General features: G+C 45.3%; 1 protein-coding gene across 1 annotated transcript; it reads left to right on the top strand.

Annotated features, from left to right (window-relative positions):
* The first annotated feature begins 3,663 nt into the window (after positions 1-3,663).
* Positions 3,664-5,088, top strand: LOC109150792. Its single transcript, XM_019298770.1, has one exon. The coding sequence runs from the start codon at positions 3,664-3,666 to the stop codon at positions 5,086-5,088; it is 1,425 nt and encodes a 474-aa protein (XP_019154315.1).
* Positions 5,089-18,012: the final 12,924 nt, after the last annotated feature.

Raw genomic sequence — 18,012 nt, forward strand, 5'->3', positions numbered from 1 at the left:
AATGGCTAGTCGTGGCCTATTAATGAATCTGCCCACCCCGAATATAGGGCATAAATATAAGTTGTAGCGCTTTGATAAATATAAGATGATGTAGTCTGATGGTATTGGATGGGTGTTGCTATGTTAAATGGCATGGGCTGGAAACCTGTTGGCAGCGCCTTCTTTTTGTTGCTTTTAAGATTGATGGAATGGTCAAATAATGCTACACAAATGAAGCATTTATAATAAAGATTGATTAGGGATGTCAATGTGCCCCGTCCCCGACGGGGATCCCAGATCCGCGCCCCGAAAGAGACGGAGATTGAAAAGATTTTTGAAGAACGGGGACGGGGACGGGGATGTCGACACCCCTCCCCGTCCCCGAATATATATATATATATATATATATATATATATATATATATATATATATATATATATATATATATATATATATATATATATATATATATATATTATTTTAATTTCTGAAATTATGACTTATATTTTAAAATTATTTAACATTTTCTCTAGAAGTTGACAGGGAATGGGGAATCCCTGTCCCCGCCTAATTCTCCGTACGTGGGCGGGAATGGAGAATATTTCCAATTCTCCGTCGGGACGGGAACGGGGTAGCGGGGAGGGGATGGGGATGGGGAGTATACTCCCCGCCCCGCCCCGTTGCCATCCCTAAGATTGATGGAATGGTCAAATAATGCTACACAAATTTAAAGTTGAATTTTTTGGAGGAGTTTAAAGCCCTACAATGCTACACAAATTTGAAGTTGAATTCTTTGGAGGAGCTTAAAGCCCTACAATGCTACACAAATTTGAAGTAAATTCTTTGGAGGAGCTTAAAGCTTCTACACAAATTTGAAATTGAATTTTTTTGGAGAAACTTAAAGCTTCTTTAATGATTTGGTAAAATGTATCCAAGACTGACACTGGTCAAAATAATTTTAAACACAAAAAACAGCAGCCACAATTGAGAATTATTGTTATTGTTATTGTTATTATTATTTTTTTTTGAAAATATGTTGTTGTTGTTGTTGTTATTATTATTATTATTATTATTATTATTATTATTATTATTATTATTATTATTATTATTATTATTATTATTATTATAATAATAATAATAATAATAATAATTATTATTATTATTATTATTATTATTATTTAATAAAATTAATGGTGGGAGACAAACTGTCCTCCACCCTCTGCGTGTCCAATTAGTGCGCCATTATCTTATTGGCGTTTACCGGCCATGCGCCTTTACAAACATACTCCGGGAAAAAAAAAAAACAATCTCTCCGAAGCACGCTTATTCCCATCTCCTCCATCCCTTCTCCCCTCCTTTCTCTCCCTTTCTCCTTCTCTTTATCCTAACTTGATGGGATTAATTGGTTCCATTCCTTTAAGGGAGTTGCTTATTGGTCTTTTCGATTTGAATTGAGTCGATTAGCTATATTTCATATTTCACCTTTCATTGTATACCCTTAAGATAATGTTGTCTATAATTTATTTATAAGACACCCCTTACCTCTCACAAAAATTGATTTTTTTATTTTTATTTTTATTTTTTTTTTGTCTTAGAAAAGCAAGAAAAATATGAAAAATTAGCTATTTATTTCATACTTAATATTTTTTAGATCAAACTGGAAAGGACTACCTGCTAATTACATATGAAATATATCAACTTGGTTTCAAAATGGGATACCAAACTTGTCTTCCTTCATTAGATGTCTGATGTCCCCAAGGGTTGAAGTAAGGATCCTGGTGCCTCTTTGATGTATTTTCAATGACTTAAAAATAATTAAATCATGTGCTAAAAACTTATTGAAATTTATGACATAAGGATAATTTAGGTGTATTTTTTGAATTTTTTAAAAAAGATAATTTAAAGATAATACACTTTTACTTAGTAAAAGTAGATTTTATTTAGATAATATCTCTTAGTTATCTACATGCTTCAATTCTTCTTATAAATAGGGGAATACTAAACTAAAAGATTCATTCCATTCCTTTGTATTTGGTCATAATGGATACTACTCGCGCTAATGAGAACATATCATTATAGTTGGTGTTTTTCTGTTATTGAGTGATAGTGCTTGCATCAAGTGGGGGAATGTAGCATTTTATCTGTTACTATTATTATAACATTAGGACAAATTATGATAATTGGTAGGATATATCCCGATCGGCATGCCACGTCTTTTCTTGTTATTTGTGCAGGTTTACAGGTCGGACATTCCTGAAGGAAGCCGGTCGGACTCGACCGGCGTATCTCCCGACCGATGTCTTCAGCACCCGGTCGATGGCCCTTGAACGAGAGATTCAAGAAGAAACACGTGGCAATGTTACACGATGACGGGCAGGGCTCGCTGGGTGAAGACACGTGGGTGCTACGTGGGTTACATGCCGGCCGGCCGGAATTATGTCTCCGGCCTAGCGGCTATAAATACCCACGGAGGCTACAATGTGAGGGACTTTTGAGACGATCGATAGGCTATTTACAGAGCTGCCCGACCGCAGTCAGTCGGCCCTCGGATTAGTCATTTAGATTGTATTAGGTCCTTTGCTGAGCAAATAAAAATCTTTATTTGCTTTGATTTGATCTTCTCTAGTATCTTGACCGCCTACGTGGAATTTATACTATCATTTTGGCGCTGTCTGTGGGGACCGAGTGTACGAAAGCTAACGTTTGACAAGCACCGGTTTCATCTATCACCATGTATCCATATATGTACCAAATGGACCAGGAGGAGCAAGCCGATGCAGCCAGTTCTTCCGATAATCAACGCACTCAGTACCAGGGTCAGACAATCGATCTGAACCTCAATCTTTCACCGTCTCACCCGGCGACCCAGAACCCGTTCGCCCAGCAGCCGGTCAACTATATCCAACCGGGGTATTCGCCTCTCGGCCAGCAGTTTCCTTTCCACGGCAATATCCGTACCCGGTCCCACCTCTACAGTATGGGTATTGGCCCGGTACACCGATGTATTATGCACCACCGACCGGCTACCCCCAATACATGCCTGTGCACACGGCTCCAGCCTCCGCTCCTCCGATTTACCCAACCATGCCGACCGAGCCGGAGCTTAAGCCCGCCTCCCGGGCTAGGCGCTCAGCTCGTTCGAGGTTGGGGTCGCAGGGTGCCGAGGCCATGGAGGTACCACGGCAGGCTTAGCAGGTACAGTCGGAAATGCAAGCCCAGGCGGAGGACCCCGAAGTAGAAGCCAATCAGGCAGTGGCATTCGAGCGGCTCCGCCCAGCCATGCTGCAACGATTGGGACTGCAGGATCCGAGCAGGCGCTCGGTAGATTCACCGATGAGAGCCGCCAGCCAGGAGGGGTTGTCGGGGCATAGTGGGTCCAAGTCACATCGCCGACGACGCCCCCGGGAACCAGCCCAGACGGTCGAGCATGATGAGACCCGACGAATGCTCGACGACCTCCGAGCGGAATTCACCCGGTTCCGAAACGAGCACGTTGTGAGGCCTCCGGTCGATCAATCAGCCTCCTTACTGAGGACACCCTTCACGGCGGAAATAATGGCCCAGCCTTACCCGCTCGATCTGCAAGTCCCGGGTAACAAAGAGTATGATGGCGTACAGACCCTGAGGTTCACGTCAACACCTACTACGGCAACATGTTGATGATGGGCGTGTCTGACGCCGTAATGTGTATGGCTTTTTATTCCACGCTCACCGGTCGGGCGGCAGAATGGTTCAGGGCGCTTCAACCCGGTTCGATCGCCGATTTTGAAACTTTGGCGAGGAAATTCAACCGGAAGTTTGTGACCTCTAAGGTCATAAGAAAGCCCTACATGTACTTGGAGAAGGCCAAGCAGCTAGAGGGGGAAAGCTTGTCCGAGTTCTTGGTTAAATGGAAAGCAGCGGTCGGGGAGGTCGAACCGATGGACAATCTCACCGCCATCCACATGCTCCAAATTTCCCTCCGGGCCAGCTATTTGTACCAGGATTTCATCCTCCACCCACCGAGCACTTGTGAGGAAGCTCTCCGAAGAGTGACGGATTACGCTAATGCCGGAGAAGCGAATGCCATCAAGAGATCGCAGGAGGTCAGGACTTCATCCCGGAAGCCCGTTGGTCGGGCGGAACATCGGTCGGGTGACGACCATCCCCGACCCCGTACCCGGCCAGGGGAGTTTACGATGGTAAACCGATCGGCGGCGAAAGCGATGCAGTACGCCCAATCCTGCAACCTCATTCGCCTCTTTCATCCCGGGCAGGACGGACCGGACAAGTCTAAGCACTGTGCTTATCACCGCTGTGCCGGGCATGACACGGAGGAATGCACGCACTTAAGGCAATTGCTGGAAGGCTTGCTTAATTTGGGAAAACTGGATAAGTGTGTGGGCAAAAGGGAAGAGAGTAAGAAAGATGCTGATCGGAGAGATCATAGGCGCTCCCACCATTGCTCAGATCGCTCCGATCGTTCAGATCGGTCGGGTCAAGATCGCAGAGACCCCGACCCTCCATCCAGCAGCCGACCAGCGGCCAAACCGACCATTCATGTGATCTTCGGCGGTTTGGACGACGTTTCCCAACCCCGGGAGAGCTGCCCGGTCGCGATCGTAGACTCCCGTGAAACCGGGAAAAAGCTGAAGATGGAGCCTATCACCTTCTCGTTGGAGGATCAACCAAATAGTGGTGACCACGGGATGGAAGCCCTCGTGGTCACGATTGATGTAATGGGGACCGATGTCCATAGAGTCATGGTGGACACGGGGAGCAGTGTTAATGTTCTTTATTTGGACGTATTTGAGAAGCTAAAGTTGGACAAGCGTGAGCTGATTCCGGTCGGCGTAATTTACTGGGGCCCTCATTCGCCCCGAAGGAAAGATTATGCTCCCGGTCGAGATCGGCACCTCGCCCAAATCTGTGAAGACGGAGATGGAATTCGTTGTGGTCAATCTGCACTGCGTCCACAACATCATCTTGGGTCAACCGGCCATCATGAAGGTCGGCGGGATCATCTCCATGCCCCATCTATGCATGAAGTTCCCCACCCCGAACGGGATCGGAGTTGTACGTGGAGATGTCCAATCCGCGAGGAAATGTTATACACGGGCGGTCAATAAGCGTGATACTGGCACGTCGTCCCGTGTGAATACTATTGTCAAGGAAGCCACCAGTGACCGGAAGGAGCAACCCTAGCCTTCCGAAGATATCGAAGAAGTTCCCTTGTCCGAGGAACGACCGGACAGGAAGATCAAGATCGGTCGGGCCCTCACCCCCGAGCTACGATTGGAGGTACTAGCAATCCTCCGGGAATTTGCCGACATCTTTGCGTGGGGGCCCGAAGATATGCCCGGGATCGATCGTACCGTTATCTGTCATAAGCTTGCTGTAGATCCCGCGGCAAAGCCAGTCGTGCAGAAGACTCGGCACTTATCCTCCGACCCCCGAGAGTTTGTTAGAGAGGAGATCAAAAAGATGGCGGCGATTGAACACATCCGACCGGTCATCTATCCCGAGTGGGTGGCTAATATTGTTCTTGTTCCTAAGCCCCCAGCATGGAGGATGTGCATCGATTTCACTGACCTCAATAAAGCATGCCCGCTCGACCCGTACCCGCTCCCGAGTATTCACCAAATGGTCGACGAGACGGTCGGGGCTGAGCTCATGAGCTTCATGGATGCATTCAAGGGCTATCACCAGATAATGATGCACCATGAAGATGAGAGCAAGACAGCCTTCGTTACCCCGGATGGAATGTATTGTTACCGAGTGATGTCGTTCGGCCTCCGCAATGCAGGAGCAACTTATCAGATGATGGTCAACATGCTCTTTGCGGATCTTTTAGGCCGAACGATGGAAGCTTACATCGATGATATGCTGGTTAAGAGTCGGGACCGAGCCGACCACACTCGGGATCTCCAGGAGTGTTTTCAGATCATGAGGAGGTACCAGTTGCGATTGAATCCTAACAAGTGCACATTTGCGGTTCAAACGGGAAAGTTCCTCGGCTACATGATGACCAAAAGAGGAATCGAGCCCAACCCCGCCAAGGTCAAGGCTATTCTGGATTTGCAACCGCCCACGACCGTTCGGGAGGTGCAACAGTTGATCGGCTGGTTGGTAGCCTTAAGCCGTTTCCTCTCCAAACTAACTGAGCGCGCCTTACCATTGTTTAAGGTATTGCACAAAGTTAATGGATTCGCCTGGGACGACGAGTGCCGAGCGGCTTTTGACGAGTTGAAGGAATATCTGATGTCCCCGATCGTATTGTCAAAGCCTGAGCTCGGAGAAGAGCTAGATGTCTATCTCGCCGTATCCGATCGAGCTGTAAGCGCGGTTTTATGCCGGACAGATTCGGAGGGAGTCCAGCGACCGGTCTACTATGTGAGCCACGCGCTCCAGGGTCCCAAGCTCCGGTACTCCCGGCTAGAGAAGGCCGTCTATGCTCTGTACATAGCTGCGAAGAAGTTAGCTCCCTACTTTCAAGGTAGAGCCATCTATGTGTTGACCGATCAGCCAATCGGACCAGTTCTCTGAACCGCTTCTTCTTCCGGACGTCTAGTCAAGTGGGCGTTAATGCTGACCCAGTATGCGATCGAATACCGACCGAGACTGGCTATAAAAGGTCAAGCTCTAGCAGATTTCTTGGTCGAGTGCACCGCTCGGGAGACCCGACCCCCGGAGGTTGAGGACCCCGAGGCGGCGTGGTGGTCTTTGGCCACCGACGGGTCCAATAGCAAAAAAGGAGCAGGATGAGGGGTCGTGGTCAAGAGCCCAGAGGGTTTCAAGATTTACTTTGCACTGATGTATCAGTTCTATCCGACCAACAATGAAGCTGAGTATGAGGCCTTTGTTAATGGCCTACAATGCGCTCGGGACTTGGGGGTTGAATATATCCGGGCTCAGACCGATTCATGCTAGTTCGGTGTTTAAATGCTAGCGTGTGTGTTGTTTGTACCTTCCTATTGTTGATGATGACTTGTGTTAATCATCGTTGTTGTTGGACTGTGATCCATTCCTTGATTGAGTATGGTTTCATATCTTCGTTGTGATCCGTTGATTGATTCCTGTTGAGGTGTGATGTGTGTGTGGCTTTACCTGGATTGCACGATTAGTGGTATGGGACACTAGTCACCAAGGTATTGCAGTGGTCCTCGTGGTGGCCATGACGTGATTATGGAGTTGTGACCTTTGTGTAAGGATCACGTATTTCTTGGGAGGCATGTGTTACCAAGGCATGTGTTGCCATGTGTGTGATCAGTACCCTCGTGTACTATGAATTGATGGTTTTGTTGGCGGTTGTTGTCGGATGGGGACGACGGTCCTCGGAGGGAAAAGGTTGGACTTGGTGTACAGGGGTCCGGGAGGTAATGGTTGGAACTAGACATAAGGTTGGGGTAGCCATAAGGTTGGAATCGGGCATAAGGAAGGCATATCAATTCGTGATGGGTGATGTCACGAAGGCTTGTGTTGCCGTTGTTGTGAGTTCTCTTCCTGTGACATGTGTTTCCTTGGCATGTGTGTCTTATCTCTTGTGTTATGCATGTCGGGTGTTAATCTATTGTGTGATGATAGATTATACCTTGGGTCGTCCCTTATCTTGTTGTGAGTGCTTTGAGTCTTGTGTTGACCTTTGCTCTTGGTTTTGAACTTATATATATGTATTCCGTTTCGCAAATGACTTTACAAACGTATATCTTATCTATGTATGATATTTTTTTTTTTTTTTGGATTTTCGAGGTAAACCCCACTCCTGACATTCGTGAGTATGTGGGTAAACCCTCGCCCTGCGACCCTAGCCGGCAAAGGGCCACAAGGTGGCAAACCAGCCTAGGTTTCCCATAGCTGACCGGCTCATACCCGTCATGGCGGAGGATTGAACCCAGGACCTCTCAGTCAAGGGCGCCACTTCCTTACCACTTGAGCAGCCCTTACGGGCATATGTATGATATTTCACATGTATTGGTGGGTTACCAGCATTATTCACTGACCGGGCATCGTCCCATCTTTTATGTGTTTCTTTCAGGTGACGTTTAGACGAGAGCGCGGTTTAGTGCCAGCTAGTGTAACTCCTTTCATGTGTTTTGTGGCCTGTGAGCCCAGTATAGACTTAGTACTTGAACATGTATGGTTTTAGATGTTGAATTATGCAGATGTTAGCCTGTGCGTTCATCTCTGGATGAGCGTGGCATAGCACCCCTTTTCTTCCAGTTTATATATATTCCTCTTTCAGTCTTCCGCTGTGTCTGATGTTTTGTTTAGATATCTGCATATTTAAGGCTTTAATTAGCTTGGAAAATTAGGGGGTGTTACACCTTTGTTCCTCCATTGCACACCTGGTTATCAACTCATTGATAGACTAGTCCACTTTATGTGTGATGTAGGAAATCTTAAAAGGATTGTACTCCTGAGGGAGGGAATCAAGTGCAAAACGTACCAAAAAATCATCTGGTACAATGATTTCCAACTTCTTTAATTGAGCCGCAATGTCCCTGACTTGCATGACGTGTTTACGCGTTCCCTTGACAATGGAAAAACGCAAATTTCTAAACTTCATTATTAGAGTTATTGCCAAAACTTTCTTTGATTCAATGACGTTATCATCGATATCTTTGAGCAAGGGCTTAGCTTTCTTAATGTCCTCAAAGTAAAAACGAATTTTGTGGAAATTCTTGATTTAATGAAGAGCACATCGTGCGCTAAATTTCACCATTGGATTTCACCCATCGTGCGCGAAGCTACTTGGCTTCGTCAGTGCTTTCTTCAGTAACCTCAGGGGGTTCCTCATTAAGAACAGCGTAATTCAACTCTAATAATCTTAATTGCAGGAGAATAGCATCTGTCCACTCCTTGTGGTTATCTCCATTAAGGATTGGAACATTAATAGTTTGTTTTTGGGTGACAAGATGAGTTGCTGTAAAGAATAATAATGAAAGCTTAGTTAGAATTTTCGAGGCACAAAATTAGAGAGAGATATTGAAGTACATAATATTACCAGTGTAAAATTATGCAAAAGATAAATTCAGATGCCATAAAAATTGCATGTGGGCTAAATTTTTACGCATAATGAATTTACCAAAACCGAATGGTGGAAACGGAATGGGTGCGATTTTAGTTTTTCCACCTTGAATGACAAAACTACCAAAATTATATGCCGATACATAATCCATGTGGGCAATTTATGATCATAGTATGGTATTTCATCCTAATTCACCCTACAAATATAACAAAATTGCCTGTGGGCTAAATTTTGCCATATTGCGCAGAGTGAATTACAATATTCTTGCATTAACTTTATGTGAGTAAAACTTAATATGTAATTTTGGAAAATTAAAGATGCTGTGGATACTCTTTAATTAACCAAAGAACATAATCACATTAGCAAGAAAGCCTAATAAACAAACAGATTAAACTAAAATATGATAGACAATCCTTAGGTATACTCCCAGGAAAGTTGGTCGAGGCGAAGCTCGGTTAAAAACCAACTCCTTAGACAGAGTAGCGTCGCAAGGGGACTAGTAGCAACAAGGCTTTTAAGCCAGGGCCATAGAACTAGTATTCCTCCCCAAGAAACTTCCCTAATTCATGTGTTCTCATTTTTGAAGTAAAATCGTTTGAGAGATCTAAAGAGTGTAGTTTCACCTATGGATAAGGCTTTGAATAGGGTAAACTACGAATTGTTTATGTACTTTATGTGCTTTAGGAACTTTATAAAACACGAGTGGAGTAATAACTGAAGAGTAGAGTAATAATATGCATAATCTAACCTAAAAGGCACTAATTTACCTAAAAGGCACTAAATCATGCAAAGCATATAATTCAGACCTAAAGACTCTAAATTTTTCTTAATGAACATGTTTTTCTACCAACATAATCATAACAGTCAAATAATTATTGCAATAAAGATATAAATAACATGCTCAGATTATGCACATTACTCACAAATACTCCACAACTAAATTGTAACACTTAATACAATTTAAACTGGAAAACATTATTAAACTAAAATTCAACTGAAAAATTAAAACTGAATAATTATTCAAAGTTGAATAATAATTTAATAATAGACTTAATAAAAAAATTTCAATTGGATAATTTGATTAGAAGAAGTCCAAATATAATGAAGATATTAAACTGAATGAATTGATGTAGTCCAAATATCAATTCAAATTTGGCCCAAAACAGAAACAGGCCCAGTAATATTTTTTTTTTTAAGTAAGGACCCAGGTCTGGCCGAATTGGGCCAGACCCGGCCCAATACTCAAACACATCATTCATCATCTTCTTCACGTTTAGCAGCACAGACCAGCAGCAATGACGAAGCAGTGCAGCGGCGGAGATCAACCAAAGGACGCCGGCGTCGCCACAAGGAGAACAGACAACGACATCGTCGCCGGGAACTCAGCGCCGCCGCAGCCACCAGACCTCGATGCAACTCCAACGCCACTGCCGCCGCCAAGCGCCTACATCAGTCGCAATGCAAACCAATCCGGCCGAACGGTCCTCTGCGTCGCCGTAAATCCGTCCCCTTCACCAGAATTCCATTGTTGATGAAAGCTGAAGGGAGAAAAACAACGGGAAAATATGGAACACCGTCGTCTCCTCCAATCAACGATGACTGCCGGCGAGACCGTTATCCGGCAATCAAAATTCCGTTAGGGACGGTGAGGCAGTAGGAAACCAAAAAATAAATATCCAGTTGGTTTTTTTTTTTTTTTTTTTTTTTTTTTTTTTTTTTTTTTTTTTTTTTTTTGTTTCTTAATGCGGAAAATTATTTTCAGCAGTCCAAAAAATTTAATTGCGAACTCAAGAATATTCACATATGTATCTCAATTATACAAAATTGTATACAACATATGTAAATATTTAAGCAATTAAAAGAAACTAGGCAGAGATTATCTGTAGCAACTGATACCAACTGTTAGACTTAAATATATATCACATGCATATAATATGTGATACAGGATCGACTAACCTCCAGCCATAGTTCTTGAGATGGTTGAACGATCCGGACTACCGTAGAGATAACACGAGTATTTTGTCTCTCACTTTACTCAGCTCTCTCTAGATGGTGTATGAGGTATGTAATGTAAGTAGTGAGAGGACTAGTGACCTTATATAACCACTGGCCATCATTGTGGTTGTATATCTTTAGGTCTCCAAAACCCTAACTAGACTCCTAATCATAATGGTAGTCTAGCTATTAGGTTATTAGTGTTGCACCACATATCAAATACTAAATATTATTGATAGTATAAATTCCACGTAGGCGGTCAAGATACTAGAGAAAATCAAATCAAAGCAAATAAAGATTTTTATTTGCTCAGCAAAAGACCTAATACAATCTAAATGACTATTCCGAGGGCCGACTGACTACGGTCGGGCAGCTCTGTAAATAGCCTATCGATCGTCTCAAAAGTCCCTCACACTGTAGCCGTCGTGGGTATTTATAGCCGCTAGGCCAGAGACACAATTTCGGCCGGCCGGCATGTAACCCACGTAGCACCCACGTGTCTTCACCCAGCTAGCCCTGCCCGTCAACGTGTAACGTTGCCACGTGTTTCTTCTCGAATCTCTCGTTCAAGGGCCATCGACCGGGTGCTGAAGACATCGGTCTGGAGATACGCCGGTCGGGTCCGACCGGCTTCCTTCAGGAATGTCCGACCTGTAAACCTGCACAATTAACAAGAAATGACGTGGCATGTCGGTCGGGATATATCCTACCAAAAGCCCCCCCCCCCCCCCCCAGCCCGGGCCTTTTTAACCGCTCGGGAAAAACGGGACAGGATGAAAAAGTCCCATCACCCGGCCTGCCATCTCGACCAGACAGCTGTCGCTTGTCGAGCCACGTGTCGGCTTCTGCACGTCTCAGAGACTGCAACGGTCGCCTCGGAGTCCGGAACGGTCACTTCGCGCAAGTGGGCCGTTTTCCGCCCAAATATTTTCCTATAAATAGGCCCTTCTGCGATTCATTTGAACTGTTACCAACCCTGCAAGTCGATCAGAGCATCCCGAGCGAGCAACCCAGAGCATCGGTCGAGCAACCAGAGTTCAGCTTTTCCCAGCCAACTGTAATCACTCGGTAAGTTCATCCTTCCTTACTCTTTATTACTGTCTTTTATTTTACCACATAGAGGCCACTTTCGGGCCTTAACTAACCACGACCGGCTCATGCCCGACCTATACTGAAATCCCAACCGACCGTTTAGGAAAAGAAAATGTCAGACTCCGATAGTCAAAACATCTCGGGTGCGGACTACGATGGCGCGGTCGAGCAGCTAAGTGAGGAAGTGGACATAGAGGCGTACTCACCCGAGGTCGTTCAACGACCACGGAAAGTACCCGAGCGACAAAGGTCGTCCAGCTCGAAAGGGTCATCCAGCTCGAGCTGGTCGAGCAGCAACAGCGATAGCGGCGAAACCTCCACGAGCGGGCAACGCACGACTGAAGCCGCTCGAGAAATGCCGACCCAGGTTATTGGGGCGTACCCCCAGGCCGCCCCTTCGTCAAGTGATCGGGAGGCCACACTAGACCCGGCCGAAGGGGACCCGGCCGCACCGGCCGCTGGCGGATTCGTCTTCTTGAATAGCGAGAGTGTCGAGCAGTAAGAGTGCTTGCTGACGACTGGGGAAGCGGCAAGGATTGCCGCAATGCTCAACGGTCGAGCACAGTTCGACACCCGACGGCATTCGGGCAACATAATCGAGCGCCATCAGGGGAAGTGGATCGGGATGCACTACGATTCGCTGCAGGCCTCGATCACGTTCCCCTTCTCCGCCCTCTTGACCGCGTTCCTGGGCGACTACCAAGTACTCCCGGCCCAGATATGCCCGAACGCACAACGGATCTTGGCATGCTTCCCGCAGATCTGTGCTCGGCACGAGGTAGCGTGCTCGATGGAGTTGTTTAACTTCATCTATCAGGTGAAGACCCTAGCGCCAAAGTATTTGGGCGGGTTCTTGATGATCCAATCCTGGGCAGAGCTATGCTCGATTGAGAACTTGCCCGGGAACAACAAAGGCTGGAAGAACCGCATCTTCTCAGTCAAATACGATCCGTGGATCCTCCCGGTCGAGAGGACGTGGAGTACCCACTATCGAAAGTATGTCACGCCGGTCGAGACTCAAGCTTTCCGGGACGCTACCTTCAGGATCTCTAGCGAGATCCACGAATACAAGATCTTCCGATCGAGGGAGAGTTACAACGAGGCCCGAATGCCAACGCCGCGCTACGACCTGGAAGAGAAGTACAAACCCGAGCCAACGGGCGTAACGATCGCGAGGGCGGCTGCTCGGGTCGAGCCGGCGAATGAAGGTCTAGCACTAACCGAGCATCCCCGATCCTAACTCCCCGATCAGATCTTGATCATGTACTAACTATTTGTTCTTTATTTGCAGAGATGGCACCAACGCAGAACTTCGAGGAAGCGGATGCACCCCGAGCCAAGATCGCGCTCGTGAAGAAGAAAGCTGCGGCCGGGTCATCCGGCGATCAGCAGATCCCGGTCGCTCGCCCACTAGGCGCAACAACCATCACCACAGCCCAAGGGGGCGTGGTCGAGACGTCCGACGTTCTCATCTCCCGAACGAGTGTCCGTAAGGGCAAGGAGAAGGCGGTCGGGAAAAACTCTGAAGAGAGCGGCGCACTGAAGCGTCGGAGAAACAAGGCAGCCCTAGCCCACCGGTCGGGATTATTACAGGAGATGCGTCCATCCTTACGCAGATCGGCAACCTTCGGGCGATCAAGGAGGACCTGACGAAGATGACCCCTGTGCAGGTGGCCGAGAAGATCGGCCAGGAGTTAGTCGAGGTAAGAACTTCTTTATCTTCAACTCTTCTTGATACAAGTATCGTCGCTCGAGCTAACACGTTTTTTCCACAGCTATCCTGAGCGGCCCAAGTTCTTCAACGCCGAGCGCTATTAGCCAATGAGGCCGATGCTCTAAAGAAGGTCACCGACCGGCGATCGGTGGAAATCACCGAACTCCAGGCCGAGCTGAAGAAGGCAAAGGGGGCTCAGGAGATTGCTGAGAAAGCTGCCCGGGAGGAGCTGGGGGAGGCTGCAGAGCTCAAGGCCCGACTGGGCAACCTTGGGGACCTCGCGAGGTTCCTCTGCCGGGATGAAGCATCAGCTGAAAAGTTCTTCCGCGAGCTGAGGAAGGACAAGATCGGGGAGGACATGATCTGGACTTTTGGGCACTGGGCCTTTAACTCCGGTCAACGGAGGATGCGCGAAAAGACCCAGTCGATTATGGAAGAGGTCCTCGAAGGCGACAACCTACTGCTGGTCTTGATGACCCTTCCCGATGAGGTCCCCGCTCCCGGCCCGTCTCCCTTCGGCCCCGAGGAAACAACTGAGCCGAGCATCGCTGCGGAAAACTAGATATGGTCGTGTAGCTTCCGACCGTGTACTCTGCTTTTGTTTTTTGTAAGTGAACTCCGTCGGGAGCCCGGTCCCGCTTTGTACTGGGCATCTTTTGATTACTTAATGAAGTCGTTTTTTACCAAACTGTGTCCGTTCGGTTTTTTGCGTTTTTATTTTCGTTTGCATGCTGGTCGTCCTTTGCCCGACCCATTGGCCCAATGGCCTGGTCGTTCGTGTCCCGACCCATTGGCCTATTGGCCTCTTGAAAACTCTTTGGCCTTTTTCATTCGGGACTTGCCCGACCGTGGTTCGGCCTCGTGCTTCCTTCCTTCACCCTAGCCCCTACACTGTTGTGCCCATGAGGCATGAGTGAGTGCGACAGTGGAAAGAAGTTAAGCTGATCGGGGTGTCTCGATATAGCTCTGGTTTTCCCGATCGATGGCGTGACCCGAATGTCCGCCGAAGATGAGCGTGTTGAGCCGGTCGTTAGAATTCGTCCGGCTAAGATGTAGGTGGCTATTAGAGCCAGTTTAGGTTGTAACCCCTATCGATCGGGACCGAGGGAGAGGTGTGTTCGTGGGGCTTTCGCTGCTCTTGTTCGTTGACGCTGAGTCTCGATCGGCTAGAGCACGAGCAAGACTGGTTTGTGAAGCAGATCTAAGGCAGCTGACCTCATACCTAAGCAGATCTAAGGCAACCGATCGTATATACATTAATAATTCCCGTGCGCAGACGGTTTAATATTTACAATACTTACAAGCAATTAACGATGGCCTTGTCAATCCCACCTTTTTACCTTAGAATTTCATCCTTATAGTCCCTTAAGTTCCTTTACCTTGATTAGAATTAATTTAGGTAATTTAATTAAGTAAGCACTAAGATTAGTTTAAAGAATTAACTAGGAAAAAAAAATTAATTTTAGATACTAAGCTAATCTTAGGAATGATTAAATTGTTGCTTAGGAGTTTGATAAGTGCCAAAGACACACACTTTTAGGGTCCCTTTAGAGTGAATTCTAGGCTTAAAGTAATCCTTTGTGTAGCAATAGTGTGCCAAATAACATTATTTAGGAAATTATCACCGCACTTTGTGTTTTACAAGTTTTCAGGTGAGTTTCGGGCTTAAAAGGGGCGAAGCGGCAGAACCGGTAGCAAAGCGGAATAAGGAGACAAGTCGGGACCAAGCAACGCAGCAACAACGTGCGTTGTAGTACACGTTGTGGAGGAGTGTAGGGGCGTTAGCGAACAAAGCTTTCGGCAAACTACTCGTGTTCGTGTTGGGTAAGCATTCGTTTATGTTCGTTTGTTAAGGTAAACGAACATTAATAAACAAAATTTAGAGCTCGGTTAATAAACGAACAGAGCTTGAACAGTTCTAAGCTTGTTTGCTAAGAGATCGTGAACAAGCTCATTTGTGTTCGTTTACTAATGTTCGTGAACAAGCTCATTTATGTTCGTTTAATAATGTTCGTGAACAAGCTCGTTTGTTTTCGTTTAATAATGTTCGCGAACATGTTCACAAACATATATATTATATTATATTATATTATATTAGTTATGTAGTTGTGTTGTTTGTTTGATTATTGTTCGTGAACGTATATTATTTATTGTTCACCAACGAATTATGATCATGAACATGTGCAGGTGTTTGTTTATTAAGTGTAAATGAACGTAAATAAATATTTTCGTGAACGTGCTTGTTAATGAACATGTTTGTGAACGTTAACGAACACGTTTGCGAATGTGTTCATGAACATTAACAAACACGTTCGCGATCATGTACGTTAACGTTAACGAACGCTTAACAAATGAACACGAACATGATTTTCAAAAACCTTAACAAACAAACACGAACATGAACACTACAAATTCCTTAACAAACGAACACGAACAACCTCCGTTCATTTATGTTCGGTTCGTTAACAGCCCTAGAGGAGTGAAAGAGGGCTGAAATTCCACTAATTTTAACGCACCGAGCAACGCACGTTGCGGAGGACGTTGGAGAATAAAATTCCCGAGCAACACACGTTGCACAGCACGTTGGACAGAGCTGCGGAAGGAATGGAAAGGGGAAGCTCTTTAAAATGTTTTTCGATCAAAATTTATGGGAGGACTAGAGATTTTAGAGAGAGAAAAATAGAAAAGCTTAGCAAGTAGATTAGGAGAAGAACACTTTTGTAGAAGATTTCCTAGAGGGATTGCTTGAAGGAAGAACTTAACAAACTCCAATTAAAGGATCTTACAAGTTTGTTTTCATTTTGTTAATCTCCTTTTGGTACAATTTCTATCCCTTTTCCATTTCTATTTTGCTTAGCTATGTTTAGATTCATGAATGCTTTTGTTTAATTTGAGCATGGTAGGCTAGATTAGCTAGGGTTTGGATTGTGCTAGTGTGTGTTGATGATGCTTTCATGATTTATTTCCTAATTAGGGATTGATTAGTGCTATTGCTTGAATGTCATGTTGTTGAGGATTGACTTGTTTGAATCCTAGGAACTTGATCACCTCCTATGGTGTGTGACAGATTGATCTATGCTAGATCAATCCAAGCTCCCATCTTTAGCATTTCTTAGCTTTAGGAACCCTACGGGGCTTGGCTATGAAAGAGTTGAAGGCAAGGTGTTTGTGGAAAGGTTTAGGTGAATCCTAGACAAAGCCTTAGTAACCTATGTTGTGAAAGGGCATAAGCCACTCTCTTGACTTAGCATTGACTCCTCTCTCCCTATGTCAAATGATCCCTTAGCATCTTCATCCACACCAAGCAATCCAACCCCTACTTGTCTCTTATTCGTTGCTTATTTGTTAGTTACTATTTTGCGCTTCAACTACGATGTTAATCAACTTGTTTGGCGTAACTTGCTTGCAATGCATGACGTTGTCAATGCTTCCCAACTTTAGCAACCTAGGGCTAGTTCCAAGCGGCCATCCTTGAGAACGATAATCCGAGGTTTATCCTCACTACTTACTACTCTCACGCGTGATGAACGTGAGGGTAGAAGAGCACACAAAAGAATATAACCAAACCAACCGAAAAGAAAATGACATCAAAAGAAATGACATAAAAAATGGTGTCATTGGCGGGGATGGCATTACGTTTTAGCCATTTGTTTCTAGTTGGAAGTTAGACTTTGTTCGTTGTTTGAATGCTTGTTACTTGTTCTTTGTTTTTATTGCATTTCATTGTGTTTGTACTCACCCTCACCAACTACTTGTAGTTGTGACGAGAAAGTTTGTTGACCCGTTTTTCTTAGGATTGAATGCACACAAGATATCAAAGGGGAACATAGGACTTTTGGCCTTTGAACTCGAGATTAACAAAGCAATCCGAAGACGAACAACATGAGGACCGATTCTATTGCATGATATGGCATCTTCAAGTGGAAGAAATCATACACAACGAGCGGCTCAAGGAGGAAATTCTAATATGCACACACCACCAAACCAACAAGGAGGGACACCAACTCATGTGAACCAACCACCTATAGGACAAGGAGCGAATGAAGAACAAAACCCGATTGAACACTGTGACACCCCGTAAATCTAAATTTTAATTGGGATTAATTGAGAAATTAATCCTAGCCTTTCTTGGTAAAGTTTGAGGGCCTATTTAACCATTTTCCCTTAATTTTATATGATTATATATCTAGATTCACTTTGAACAAAGTTCACATATATAAAATT

This window comes from Ipomoea nil, unplaced genomic scaffold, assembly GCF_001879475.1.
Source record: "Ipomoea nil cultivar Tokyo-kokei standard unplaced genomic scaffold, Asagao_1.1 scaffold2280, whole genome shotgun sequence".
Taxonomy (NCBI): domain Eukaryota; kingdom Viridiplantae; phylum Streptophyta; class Magnoliopsida; order Solanales; family Convolvulaceae; genus Ipomoea; species Ipomoea nil.

Bases quoted from the DNA above. Each gene is read 5' to 3' on its own strand.
- LOC109150792 (XM_019298770.1), top strand. From the start codon at position 3,664: ATGTGTATGGCTTTTTATTCCACGCTCACCGGTCGGGCGGCAGAATGG.